The 14,333-nt window shown below is 41.2% G+C and overlaps 1 protein-coding gene across 1 annotated transcript in view; it reads right to left on the reverse strand.

Annotated features, from left to right (window-relative positions):
* Nucleotides 1–1,045: 1,045 nt before the first annotated feature.
* The window catches only part of DUSP10 (dual specificity phosphatase 10), a 455,463-nt gene continuing 442,175 nt past the window's right edge, over nt 1,046–14,333 (reverse strand). Inside the window, exon 4 of the mRNA XM_044057847.1 lies at nt 1,046–4,183. Coding sequence (XP_043913782.1) covers nt 3,918–4,183 — 266 coding nt within the window. The 3' untranslated portion in view covers nt 1,046–3,917. The remainder of the gene's footprint in view (nt 4,184–14,333) is intronic.

Genomic DNA, 14,333 nt, shown 5'->3' on the forward strand with positions numbered 1-14,333 from the left:
GAGAGGCTGGACAAGGAGGAGTCTACTGTAACTTGTGTGATGACCCTGTTAAGAAATTGTGATTGGCATTAGGACATAGGGTTAAAGACATCGAGTTTTTTTTCAGTAAATGAGGTGTAATGGGAAACAGCACTTGACCTCAAGGTTAAGTTTTATGTACTTGGGGTGAAAAGGTACATGACAGCACAGAAAACACAGTTTCCTTTCTTCCACATGGAATAAAACACAGACAAGTTGGAAGGCCTTCACTATATTAGTTAAAGTTATTTTACATCAATATTACACTGGGCACTGGAAGAAAGGATACATTTTCTCACTTCTGTGTTTAGATGGTTGTTAAGTGCACTGTATTTTCTTTTTCATCCCACACTAGTCGGAGTAATGAAAGGCTGAAATGTATCCCATTTACAGATCCACAGACCTTCTTTATAGCACAGGATGTCTTGAGAGCTGCAGACTCACACAGCAGCATTTTACCTGTTAGTGATACCTCTTCTGATGGTCACACCTAACTAATTTACCACCTTTGCTTATATTTAACATACAAAGCACAATCAGTTTAGCCATCCCAAACATTGGCACTGATAGCACATTTTATAAATTTCACCAAAACTATTGTAAAACAAAATATCATCTACTTTTCAATTCCTTTTATATTAACATCCGCATATAATGCTTTATAATACTTTCAAAAGGATACATAATCTTTGTGCAACCTATACTCACGTAACAAATGGTCTGTCCACTTGAACACATTTAATAATGGATTTAAAAAAAGCCATATTTCAGTATTATATTGGGGTCCTTTAGTAAAACTAGAGTTTTTATTTCAGCACTCTTGGAAACATACTCTTCCTAATGTGGTCATTGTTTAAATAAGTCTTCTGTTGTACATGAGATGATCAAATGAAAGACATGATATGTATTCTTACTGACATCAAAAGTGGAATAAACAGAAAAGCATTTGGAAGCATCTTGCTGATTATGCACATCACATCTCATCTCAAAACTATACACATTAGAAAATGAACATTTCACAAGGAAGTCTGATCCAAGCTGTTTTATTCACTACATCTAAGCTTACTCCCATGAAAAGAATATCTCAAAAAAATGCACGAATCAATGGTTTTCAGTGGAATATTTGTTAGAAGTAATTTGGTATAATATAGTATTAGTCAGCTCAGACCCAGACAGCTTTAACATATCTACATGATAACATCATTCTTCTTAAGAGAATACCTACTGACATCTTTTGGCGTAATTTCTTTAAACAAGTGTTCTCTTTGTATGTTAGATGCAGACAAATATGTGCAGCCCTTAAAGACACAGCAGTAAAATCTTGCCACACCAGAACTATGTTTACCATTCTGGTAACTGCTGAATGAATTGTTTCCAGCCTTTGAACCAATAACAGACAAATGTTAATGAACTGATACTAGTAGCAGCAATATTCAGTTAACCAACATAAATATAATGAATGCAGACAATTAACTGATAAACTGCTATGAAGACTAGTACAGCAGTGAATAGACACCTGACAAACATTGCAATTTCATGTAACTGTGTTCCAATCTGTCTGTGTATGTTATTCATGGACTGTTGCAGTTCACAACATTTCATTAAGTCTGCATAATGCTAAGGATTAACACTAGAATATTTATTGCATCTTAAAAATATATTAGCTTTGGGGTTCTCAGCACCTTCACACTATGGAAAATTTGTGCAGTCCTTTAAAATAAATCATGAGTGACCACAGTCATTTTTTTTCACAGTATAAAAAGAATAAATATATTTACAGATTGAGGATGAACTGTAATCCCTGAGATAGTTCTGATGACTACTGTTTACAACATGCTGCACACAGTCAGCCATTTATATTATTCAAAGCACATTTTGTGTTGTAGATGGCTGATAAAAGAGCAATGCTTCCCAACAGATACTTTTGCATGAAGAAGATATAAAAGCTTAAATATTCATCCTGAGCCATTTCCAAATGTGATGTCTGTTGAATGGCCATATAATGATAAAGAGCAAAGTGAGTGCAAGTTATAACTGGCTGCCAAAAAGGGAACAAAACTCAATGGAGAATATGCATCTGTTGTTGTGTACAGCATACAGACTTCACAGGTGAGCCATTCAAATAATGGGTTTTCATTATTTAGAAATACAGACTGTAATATACAGAATAATTAACAGCTTGGATTAAAACGTTATTCTTTCTGTATTCCGTGATACACCAGAGCTCTACATGGCCAACATTTCAGCCATCTGCTCTATATGGCAGCCTCATGTTGCTTTGCATAGTAGAAAGCCGGTTTAAATATAAGCCAAATGAATTACAGCTGAATAGCTCAGAACAGCCCTTAAGCAATCTGCCTAAAATTGTGGCTGTGCTATTAGGCACAATGTAATATTACAGTTTTACTTGTACTCATGTATGTGATGAGTTTCAGTTATGCATGCTAATCTTTGAAACAAGCTGATAAAAGTCCTACATGGCTTTACAAAACATTAAAAAGTTCATCAGAACAGATGAAATAACCATACAAAGCTGAGATCTGTTTTTACCCTGGATGGTGAAGCTATCCCAAGCCACTTAAACTGAGTTCACATAGTTTGTGATTTCATCAGTACCCTTTAATAACTGCGCTGCACAGTATTGCAGATTTACCCACTTGGTGTTCTAAATTTGTCAGCAAGTCAAAGTATCCTGAAATTCAAGATGTGGTCTAATAATACCGGCTCAACAAGTGAAGGGTTATGTTATTCCCGAGAGTGTTTGGGATAAATATGAAAAACAGTGGGCTGGTGGTCACAGACATGTTTACAGCTTCTCATGGAATGAGTACATAAAAAGCACACTGGACATTTAAAGTGACAGAGTGGTCTAATGGCTAATCTACAAAGGTGTCAACACAGAAATGTGACTGGACTGAGTAAAGTACACAACTACTGTATTAACACGCAGAACAGTGTAACCATTTCAGTATGATATTTTGAGAAGAAACAATGCGATGAAAGAATAACAAAAAAGCAAATGAAATAAAAGAAAACACAAACAACAACATAATTACTTGATTTTATAATCAAAACAAACTTTGTAGAGACAGTAACACACCAATATGTTGTGCGAAAATATTTAAATACCGTTTTTACATTGTGACATACAACTGTATAATTTTCTATGGCACATTACTCAGGGTCAGGAAAGAGGAACACAAAAATAAATTGTTTCTTGTTAAACCTTCTAAGCTAGCATGTTTCTGATTCAACCAGTCAAGACTGCATTAAGCATTAACATGTTTTTTTTCACACTCAGAAACAAAATTATTGCACTATAAGCCACAGAGGGCATGTAACAGTTATAATCCTTATTAACGAACCCCAAAAGTTTCATCACAATAGAAAAATAGAACTAGAACATGGCACACTTTTTCAGCACTTATGACGTCTTTCACATCTTAAAGCTCATCTTCAGGTTCTGTATTCTTGGCACCAGTGTTTTCCAACTTAGGTTTGCAACATTAAGGCCCAATTATATTTTTCAGTAGACAGATGTTTGATTCATTTTTAACTCCCTGCATGTGTTATTTGGGATAATCATTATCACAGCATCATTTGGTCTATGAACCTGCACAGACTAGCAGCCACACTAACACACACTCCACAAAGTACCCAAAAGCCACATCCTTTAAAGCATCGCTGTTCTCACACCCTTCAAGTCAATTTTACCACAGTGATACTCGATGGCTCAAGAAAATGATTTTTTTCTTTGAATCTTTCCTTTATAGTAACCTTTTGCTTAGGTTTCATTCACAGAACGTGCTGCAAAGCACCAACAGATCATATCAGCCTCTTAAGTAAATGCTGTTCTATTACAAAATGAGTCAAGCACCTGTTGTTTTAATCAGTGCACCTTATACCACGGTTTCTACTCCAATTAACTTTGGTCTGAGAATTCTAGGTGTAATCCCTTTATTTAGGTCTTCTTCAAACTCGAGCAACTGTCCCATAAAGTTAAGATTGGGAGAGATGATTGGTCGCTTTCCCTTAACAAATTTATAAGCATCTGTCATGGTCATCCTAGTGTGTTTCATCAAATAGGCGATGACAATTGTAGCAGATCTAGAGACTCCAGCTTGGCAGTGAATAAGTAGCCCTTTTCCAACCTGATGAGCTTCCTCTGAAAAAAAAAAACACTTGGTGTTATAACCTGAAAACATATGACAACCTTTCAGTGTTACAAGATAAAAAAACTTAAAAATAGAAAATTCCTACTCTCCAATTCTGAGATAAGGATAAAAGCATATCAAAGCTGTAAAGCTATTTTATGGGAAATTAAGCAAATTTAGTAAGAAACCTATTCAGCTCTACACAAGCAACAGACACTTAGAGATCATGAATGCAGACAGTTCAGCACATTTCTCAAGGACATTATATACATTTTATTGCACTGCAAAAACTTTCTTTTTACTATTTTGCTGCCACCTGATATGAACATGTCTGGTTTACCTACTGGGACTGCCCAGTTAATGGACAAACAACAAGATTAATGCCTCGCATAAATATACTGCTGTCAGGAACTAGTTTAAATAGTCTGATTCTCATGTCACTGCTTTAGAAAAACTTACATTTAATGCAGCAGAAAGTTTGTGTATTATACTTCTAATATCTTTGCTTTAGATAAGTGAAGGACTGGAAATAAAGAAAAGCAAAGTGCTGAATTTCTAAGTATTATCACATAGTTGACTAAATGTTTAAACACCCAATATGTGAAATAATACTTTCTTATATCCATTTACTTACTTGTTTAAAGGTCTTTAAAACACAACTTTAAATTTTATTCAGGGAAATAATTAAACACAATCCATCACAACACACCTCACTGGCCCTCTTCAAGAGAAATCTTGATGAGTGGATGGGAAATAGAAAGTTCACCCCTGGGATCACTCCAGTGGATCTACTTGATAGAGGTAATGGGAACTAACATTGGGTGGCACGATTGCAGGGCACTTCTATGGGCTAGGCTTGTAAAGGCTCCAGGGCCATTAGCCTAGTACACAACTATGAACCTATCGGATCTATATTATATAACCAAAGTTTTATAACTTCGAATATCATATAGTCGACACTAAATGGTCGATGTTATAAGACTTTGAATACATAAAAAAAAATAAAATAAAAGAACAAACCCGAAACTAAGGGTTGTAGGCAGGGGGCAATTCCCCCCTGCACCCCCCACACCCCGCACTCTTTAAATATACCAACTCTGAGACCGCACTATAATGCGGTAAAGGAAAGATTTCCCTTTACTGCATTGTAGTGCGATCTCGGAGTTGGTCTATTTAAAGAGCGGGGGTGTGGGCTTTAACCCGCCAGGTTACTTTTTTTTTTTTTTAAATGTTCGAAGTTTTATAACTTCGACTATATGCTGTCGATCACATGGTATTCGAAGTTATAAAACTTTGCTTATATAATATAGACTCAAACCTACCATGTTAATGGGTGGGGGCAGTTAGTATTACGTACATATTAAAACTTTCCATTTCCTTTTGCAATTGTTCTTGTTTGACAATGTCCTTTCACATTTTATTTACGTGGCTAGGAAAGAGGAGACTGACTAACTTGTCAAAGTAATGCCTTGACTTAAAGTATCATAATAAGATTCTGAGAAATGGGCTTGCAATCATGTCTCTAATTGGATTTATTGCCCTGAATGTACCCTTAAAAAGTAAAAAGTCATGGACATTCAGAAGCCATATAACTGAAACACTGCTGTACCCTTAAGGGGGTCATTTGCATATGTCCCATGGGTCTCTACTACAAGAGGTTTAAGGTATTACATAGTGGAGTCTCTTACTTGGCTGAGTCTTTCTTGCAGTTTTCACTACAAATAAACAGTGACAACCTACACTAACACATACAAGAATTATGGAACTACATGAATCAGGTGAATACAGAAAAAGTGCTACCTTACAAAGGAATGTTCACATGTTAGTGTAGTAATGTTATGCTGTCAAATGGTACATGTTGTCTTGGATGTAAACATGGAAACAACTCTGTATTTCATTAGTTATGTAGAATGCATTGCTGTTTCCCCTTAATTGCACGGAATTGTGTGTGATTGCTTACTCACTGCTTACTTCAGAAGTTGCATTACGTCCTCAAAGAAATGAACTGTTTAAGTATCCTGGACCTTGTTCCAAAAGGAAAGCATAGCTGTGTAAGTTGCACTGACCCATACATGTAGGTGTTCAAATTCCTCACTGTTGCAGTAGTCTATGGGTTACATCCTGCCAAGGATAGAGCAACCAGATAGCTTCCCAAAGCATTACAGCTCTGCATTCTACATATCTAATGAAATACAGAGCTGTTTCCATGTTTACATCCAAGACAACATGTACCATTTGGCAGACAGGTTCAGTGCAAACTTCTCCCCCCTTCCCCCCCAAAAGAGCAAATGTCTATCCCAACAGAGTGTAGCCTCCCTGACATCACAGATGCACAGGTGAGAGCTGCCCTCTCCAAAACAAAAACACAGCATCAATGGGACCGGACAGTGTCCCGGGCTGCGTCTTACACGAGTTCCAAGAAGAAGTGAACCCTCACATAAAGTCACTGTTCAATCTCAGCCTTACTACAGGATATATTCCCAAAGAATGGCATACAGCAACAGTGGTACCACTCCACAAAGGTGGTGGCACAAAGGACCCCGGAAACTATTGCCCTATAAGCCTGACTAGCCTGGTCTGCAAAGCTATGGAGCGTATCATCATGGAACTCATAAACAAAGACATTGGGAACCTCCAAACACTGGATCCTACCCAATTCGGCTTTGTTAAGGGCAGATCTTGTCTCTTGAACCTGGTCGATTTCTTTGAAACAGTCATCAAAGCCATAGATGAAGGGAAGGTAGTCCACACAGCCTACCTGGACCTCGCAAAAGCCTTTGACACAATACCCCACTCAGGCATCATAAATAAGCTCACCAGCTTAAGTATCAACCCCTATGTCACAAGATGGGTTGCAAACTGGCTCAGGGATAGAACCCACATGGTCAGAATTGTAGGTGCCATGTCAGACTCTAAACCAGTTACAAGTGGCATCCCACAAGGCTCAGTCCTGGGACCTCTCTTGTTTGGTATATATTTCTCTGAGGTACAGGCTAACACGGGAGGACTATGGCTGACCAAGTTCGCAGATGACTGCAAATTGGGTGCCATAATCGACTCGCCGACTGACACAAGCATCCTCCAAAAGGGTCTCACAGAGACGGATAACTGGTGACAGAGCCATGGCCTAAAGCTAAATGCCAAAAGGTGCATAGTCATCCCCTTTGGGAAAAACAAAGTGCCCACAAATTACCACATAGGAGGTAATCCATTAAGTATGGAAGAAGTAATTAGGGATTTGGGGACCCAAGTAGATAGCAATCTCTCCTTTGACAATCACGTTGCCAAAGTGGTTAGAAAGATCTTCTATATAGCCCACCTTATCACGAAAGGGTTCAGATCTAGATCAAGAGAGGTCATTGTGCCCCTCTACTCATCACTCATCAGGCCCATAATTGAATACAATGCCCCATTTGGGATGTACCTTACCCAACACCTGCAGCAACTGGAAAGACCCCAAAAGTACCTCACCAGGAGGATCAAGGGACTCAAACAGATGCCCTACGAAGATTTTCCCAACTGAGCGAAAGAGCATCCACTTTCCAAGCTGTGTGATGATAACTTTTCGTGCAAAACTTTGGCAGCTGGTGGTTTAGTGGAGAAGCGAACAGATCTATGTCTGGAGTTCCCCATGACACTGTCAATTTTTGAAATACATGAAGATCAGTTTCCACTCGTGGGGATCCATGATTTGCCTGCTTAACACATCTGCTAAGGAGTTCTGTGCTCCTGGCAGAAACCTTGCTTGAAGAGTAAGCTGCAAGCTGAGCTGATCTCCCACAAAATCATTGCTTGCCTGCATAGAGGATAAGAATGTGTTCCCCCTTGCTTGTTGATGTACCACATGACAGTTGTGTTGTCTGTTAGAATCAACACCTGCCCTGGAAGAAGTAACTCCTTGAAAGCCTTCAATGCAAACTGGACTGCTAACATCTCCTTCATGTTGATATGTAGATGCTGTAGTCTGGCAGGCCACTTGTCTTGTATCCACTTTCCATTCAGATGAGCTCCCCAAGCTATGTCTGAGGCATCTGTCGTTAGAATCTGACTCGCCTCTGGCCGGGTCACAGAGAGTCCCTTGTTTAGGTGACATTCCTGAGCCCACCACAAAAATTCCTTTTGAATGCAAGGCATTATTTGAATGACAGTGTCCAGATCCTGGCAGTGCTGTGTCCATACATTTTTGAGATACCATTGTAGCTTCCTCATATGCAGTTTGGCATTGGGAAGCACCAGAATACAAGATGCCATGAACCCTAATGCTTGAAGGACTGTCCTTGCAGTCAGCACGGACTGATGAGATAGTTGATGGAAGTAAAGGGATAGACTCTTTTGTTTGTCCGGGGTTAAAAGGCCATCTGGGCTGCTGTATTCAGTCTCACACCCAGAAAGCACATGTCTTGAGAGGGTACTAGACTGGACTTTATTTCGTTCACAGAATACCCCAGGCATCTTAGCACTGCTATCACATAATCCAGATGCTGAAGAAGCTTCCTTTTCTTGAGCCAGAATCAGACAGTCGTCCAAGTAAGGATAGATTTGTATTCCTTTTAGCCTGAAAAAGCTACAACTGGAGCCAGAACTTTTGTGAATACTCTGGGCAGTAGATAAGCCAAAGGGCAATGCAGAGAACTGATAATGGGAATTTCCAGCTCGAGCAGATACTTCCTGCAACTGAGTCTGATAGGCACATGAAGGTAAGCCTCCTTGAGATCTAAAGTTACCATCCAGTGATCTTTGCCCAGCAGAGGTAAAAGCTGTTGTAACGTCAACATTTTGAACTTGGGAATGTCCAAATAAGTGTTGAGGATAGACAAATCCAAAATTGGTCTCCACGTGTTTCCCTTTTTTGGTACTAGGAACAGGCGAGAATAAAATCCTAGGCCCCTTTCTGGCACAGGAACCGGCTGAATGGCCCCTATCTGGAGCAACAGAGAAATTTGCTTGTGAGCCTCTTTTCTTTGTAGAGGAGGAATGTCTGGCATGCCTCTGAAAGGAGGCAAGGTATGGAAATAAAACCTGTAACCGTGGTGAACGATATCCAATACCCATCTGTCTTGGGTAATAACACTCCAGTTTTCTTTGAAAAGTGCCAGCCTTCCTCCCAAAGGTGCTGCCAGACGAGAAGGCTCTGGCAGCTGAAAAGGCAAGTCATTGGGTCTGCTTACGAAAGGACTGACCCCTGCCCTCACCAGAAGACTGGGCAGGCGAACTGCCTGCTCTAGGCCTAAAAGAACCTTGAGCTCTGCCCCTACCACGTCTAGATCTACCCCTAGACTGAGAATCATAAGAAGGATAAGTCCACCCCTTAGTAGGCCAATTTCTACTAAACTTTGGAGGCTGAACCTGCAAAAATCTTTAACAGTCTGCATAGACTTAGCCTTGTCCTCCATTTTCTTTAAAACTGCGTCCACAGGCGCACCAAATAACACATCAGATTGTAAAGGAGCATCTAAAATCCTTGTCTTTACATGTTCAGCTAAATTCTGATCCTTGAGCCAGGCGTGCCTGCGAAGAACAGAACCAGTGGCTGCCACCCTCGAAGAGGCCTGTACAGCATCAAAACCACATTGCAAGGAATGCTTACCCACTTGTTCAGAAACATGAACTAAATCCTGCAACTCTTTACACTCAATACCTTCCGCCAGAGCATCTACCTTAGACTTCAATTGTGAAAGGAGATAATTTTGGTATTTCAACATGTGAAACTGGCAATTCAAAGCCCTCATGGCTAAAGTGGAAGAAGTATACACCTTTTTCCCCATCTATCCAAAGCCCTTGCCTCTTTATCAGAAGGAACAGGATTTTTAACAACAGAAGCCTTAACACCTTTAGGGCCCTGAGAAACAGTTTCTGGGTCTGCCCTGGGACTCTTAAGATACTTATGAGCTTCAGGCACCCTATAATACCTGTCCGGTTTAACTGGGGCAGGAGGCAAAGAATCAGGGTTCAGGGAAGCCTCTGCAAAAACATCCTCTACCACATCCAGAACAGGAGGTATAGCTAAAGGCCTATGCTGGGGTAGAAACAAAATTCCCTAAGCCTTTTCCTAGAATCAGAGAAATCTTGACCTTCCCATTTAAAATGCTCCCTCATGGAATGAAGGGTCTCTGAAAAAGAAAAATCCTCAGGAGGAGAAGCCGAAGGTGTAGAGTCATCTACATCAGAATCAGAATAAGGAGGATACTCCTGCAAGTCTTCAGCCGAAAACTCAGAAGCCTCCGAACACTGCTCAAAACTTTCAAGCTCAGGTTCCACCCTAGGCCTCTTATCGGGGGGGGTAAAGAACCTCTAATCATAGTAATCAAATCTTCTGCCATTTTAAGCATATGTTTCTTAGGCAGAGACCCTGAAGAACTAGGGGAGACCCCCACTGAAGTTAACCCTGGCCTACCTCTAGAAGGAGCCTTGGAAACAGAAGGGGAGGGCCTAACCACCTTAGGAAGGGAGGGGAGAACAGCTACCTGAGAAGCCCCTTCAGCCTGGCCTACCTCCTGAGAGGACACATCTTGTAACAGTAAAGTCTCACCCTGAGAATCCAAAGAAACTTCTGGTAGAACCACCGGCTCCACGAGCCTCTAAAGAACCGGCGTCCGGGACAAACAGTTCTTCCACCCTAGGCCGCTGCTTTGTCCTTGCGTTTTTACGAAGCGGGCGTCGGAGCATCCGGCGGCATGTCGTAATTACAACGCATCACAAAGACTAACCTGCCGCAATCTAATCTTCTCTTAATAGTGCGTTTGTTAAATCTAGCACAAGAGCGACAGCCAACAACGTCGTGCTCAGGCCCTAAGCAAGGTATACACAATATATGGTAATCTCTATGAGGTATCTGTTTCCCACAAGAAATACAGTTATTCACTTTTTCTGACATCCGGTTAAATACTGAGGCAAGAAAAAAACAAAATATTCTAGCGGGTACTTAGCCAACTTTGATTCGGTCTGAAACTCTGACTTCAGAAAATTTCAGAACGCCAACCTGCATTTGCAATACTGCTTCTGCATCGGACCATGCGGCAAAAAAGACTGAGGATATGACGTCGGTCATGCGCATTTGTACCCTGACGTTCTGATGTCAGTCAAATGCGCCTTGACCGACGTCAGCCTTATACTTTGGTATTCGGGCCGACTGGGACAGCGGACTACCCCAAGTGTTAGGACTGCAGCAATGTGAGATGAAGAACATCCTACACTAACACATACAAGAATTATGGAACTTCAGGAATCAGGTGAATACAGAAAAAGTGCTACCTTACAAAGGAATGTTCACATGTTAGTGTAGTAACGTTATGCTGTCAAATGGTACATGTTGTCTTGGATGTAAACATGGAAACAACTCTGTATTTCATTAGTTATGTAGAATGCATTGCTGTTTCCCCTTAATTGCACGGAATTGTGTGTGATTGCTTACTCACTGCTTACTTCAGAAGTTGCATTACGTCCTCAAAGAAATGAACTGTTTAAGTATCCTGGACCTTGTTCCAAAAGGAAAGCACAGCTGTGTAAGTTGCACTGACCCATACATGTAGGTGTTCAAATTCCTCACTGTTGCAGTAGTCTATGGGTTACATCCTGCCAAGGATAGAGCAACCAGATAGCTTCCCAAAGCATTACAGCTCTGCATTCTACATATCTAATGAAATACAGAGCTGTTTCCATGTTTACATCCAAGACAACATGTACCATTTGGCAGACAGGTTCAGTGCAAACTTCTCCCCTTCCCCCAAAAGAGCAAATGTCTATCCCAACAGAGTGTAGCCTCCCTGACATCACAGATGCACAGGTGAGAGCTGCCCTCTCCAAAACAAAAAACACAGCATCAATGGGACCGGACAGTGTCCCGGGCTGCGTCTTACACGAGTTCCAAGAAGAAGTGAACCCTCACATAAAGTCACTGTTCAATCTCAGCCTTACTACAGGATATATTCCCAAAGAATGGCATACAGCAACAGTGGTACCACTCCACAAAGGTGGTGGCACAAAGGACCCCGGAAACTATCGCCCTATAAGCCTGACTAGCCTGGTCTGCAAAGCTATGGAGCGTATCATCATGGAACTCATAAACAAAGACATTGGGAACCTCCAAACACTGGATCCTACCCAATTCGGCTTTGTTAAGGGCAGATCTTGCCTCTTGAACCTGATCGACTTCTTTGAAACAGTCTTCAAAGCCATAGATGAAGGGAAGGTAGTCCACACAGCCTACCTGGACCTCGCAAAAGCCTTTGACACAATACCCCACTCAGGCATCATAAATAAGCTCACCAGCTTAAGTATCAACCCCTATGTCACAAGATGGGTTGCAAACTGGCTCAGGGATAGAACCCACATGGTCAGAATTGCAGGTGCCATGTCAGACTCTAAACCAGTTACAAGTGGCATCCCACAAGGCTCAGTCCTGGGACCTCTCTTGTTCGGTATATATTTCTCTGAGGTACAGGCTAACACGGGAGGACTATGGCTGACCAAGTTCGCAGATGACTGCAAACTGGGTGCCATAATCGACTCGCCGACTGACACAAGCATCCTCCAAAAGGGTCTCACAGAGACGGATAACTGGTGACAGAGCCATGGCCTAAAGCTAAATGCCAAAAAGTGCATAGTCATCCCCTTTGGGAAAAACAAAGCGCCCACAAATTACCACATAGGGGGTAATCCATTAAGTATGGAAGAAGTAATTAGGGATTTGGGGACCCAAGTAGATAGCAATCTCTCCTTTGACAATCATGTTGCCAAAGTGGTTAGAAAGACCTTCCATATAGCCCACCTTATCATGAAAGGGTTCAGATCTAGATCAAGAGAGGTCATTGTGCCCCTCTACTCATCACTCATCAGGCCCATAATTGAATACAATGCCCCATTTGGGATGTACCTTACCCAACACCTGCAGCAACTGGAAAGACCCCAAAAGTACCTCACCAGGAGGATCAAGGGACTCAAACAGATGCCCTACGCAGTTAGGCTATAGAAACTCCAGCTCTACTCAGTTGCTTACCGCCTACTCAGAGGCGATCTGTGCCTGACGTATAAAGCCATGTCCAAACCAGAATTAATGGACATGCTCCACCTCAGGAAATCCAAATCCCTTAGAGCCACACGCTCCAGGGACTTAAATCTCAGCACAGAAATAAATAGGACATGCTGGAGGGACAGATTCATATCCCAGAGGCTCTCCTCACTCTGGAACAAAATCCCAATCCATGTTAGGCAGAGCCCCTCAATGACCCTCTTCAAGAGAAATCTTGACGAGTGGATGGGAGATCGTAGGTTTACCCCTGGGATCTCTTCTGTGTCCCTACTAGACAGAGGCACAGTAAACTAACCTTAAAAGGGCTACCTTCTGTGACCTACTATACAGAGGCACAGTCAACTAATCTAAAAGGGTGGCGAAAGCCAAACACACTCTGGCTAGGCTTATAAATGCCCTAGGGAAGATAGCCTAGTATCAACCTATGAACCTATGAGCCTATTAATCCATTCCCAGACAGTCACTCTGGATGTTTATAAGCAAAACCCTTTCGGAGAGAACTATATAAGCAGCCCGAGTGACTAAAATTCTCAGAACCTTCTTACCCCTGACGAAGAGGGGAAATTCATCCTGAATTGACAAACATATATATATATATATCAATAATCAAAAAAGCAACTCCTGTAAGCTATATATGACAAGGGAGGATGGTGGGTGGGTATGGCTACTGCAGCTATGAGGAATTTGAACATCTAATGTTATAGGTAAGTTCAGCTTACACAACTGTACTGTGTTCATCATTTTTACTGCTGCAGTAGCCTGGGGTAGAATACCATATCTTATCCAACCTGGGAGGAGGAAGGATATGAATCCAGTAGCCCCTAGAGAATGGTCCTGGTCAAACCAGCCTTTGATATAAACAAGGGGATATGGTATGTTATTTCTTGTAAGGGAGAAAACACAGGACCAAAGAGCTGTCTCTAGAAATCTTCTAGAGTCCACCAATTTCCAGTGTGCCGTCAAAGAAAACAAGCTCTCAGAGAGAAAGCCTTTGCACTGCTTGGATATGGTATTGCATGGGGGTCATTACAAGACGCCATATCTGAGGACAACTAAAATGGTATTGATTGATTGAAATTGTTGTCTCTTCTTAGTCTCAACATAAGAAAAAAAATATCTGAAAGGCTTTTCTA

The sequence above is a fragment of the Protopterus annectens genome, chromosome 1.part2 (genome assembly GCF_019279795.1).
Source record: "Protopterus annectens isolate FY-2018-M chromosome 1.part2, PAN1.0, whole genome shotgun sequence".
Taxonomy (NCBI): domain Eukaryota; kingdom Metazoa; phylum Chordata; order Ceratodontiformes; family Protopteridae; genus Protopterus; species Protopterus annectens.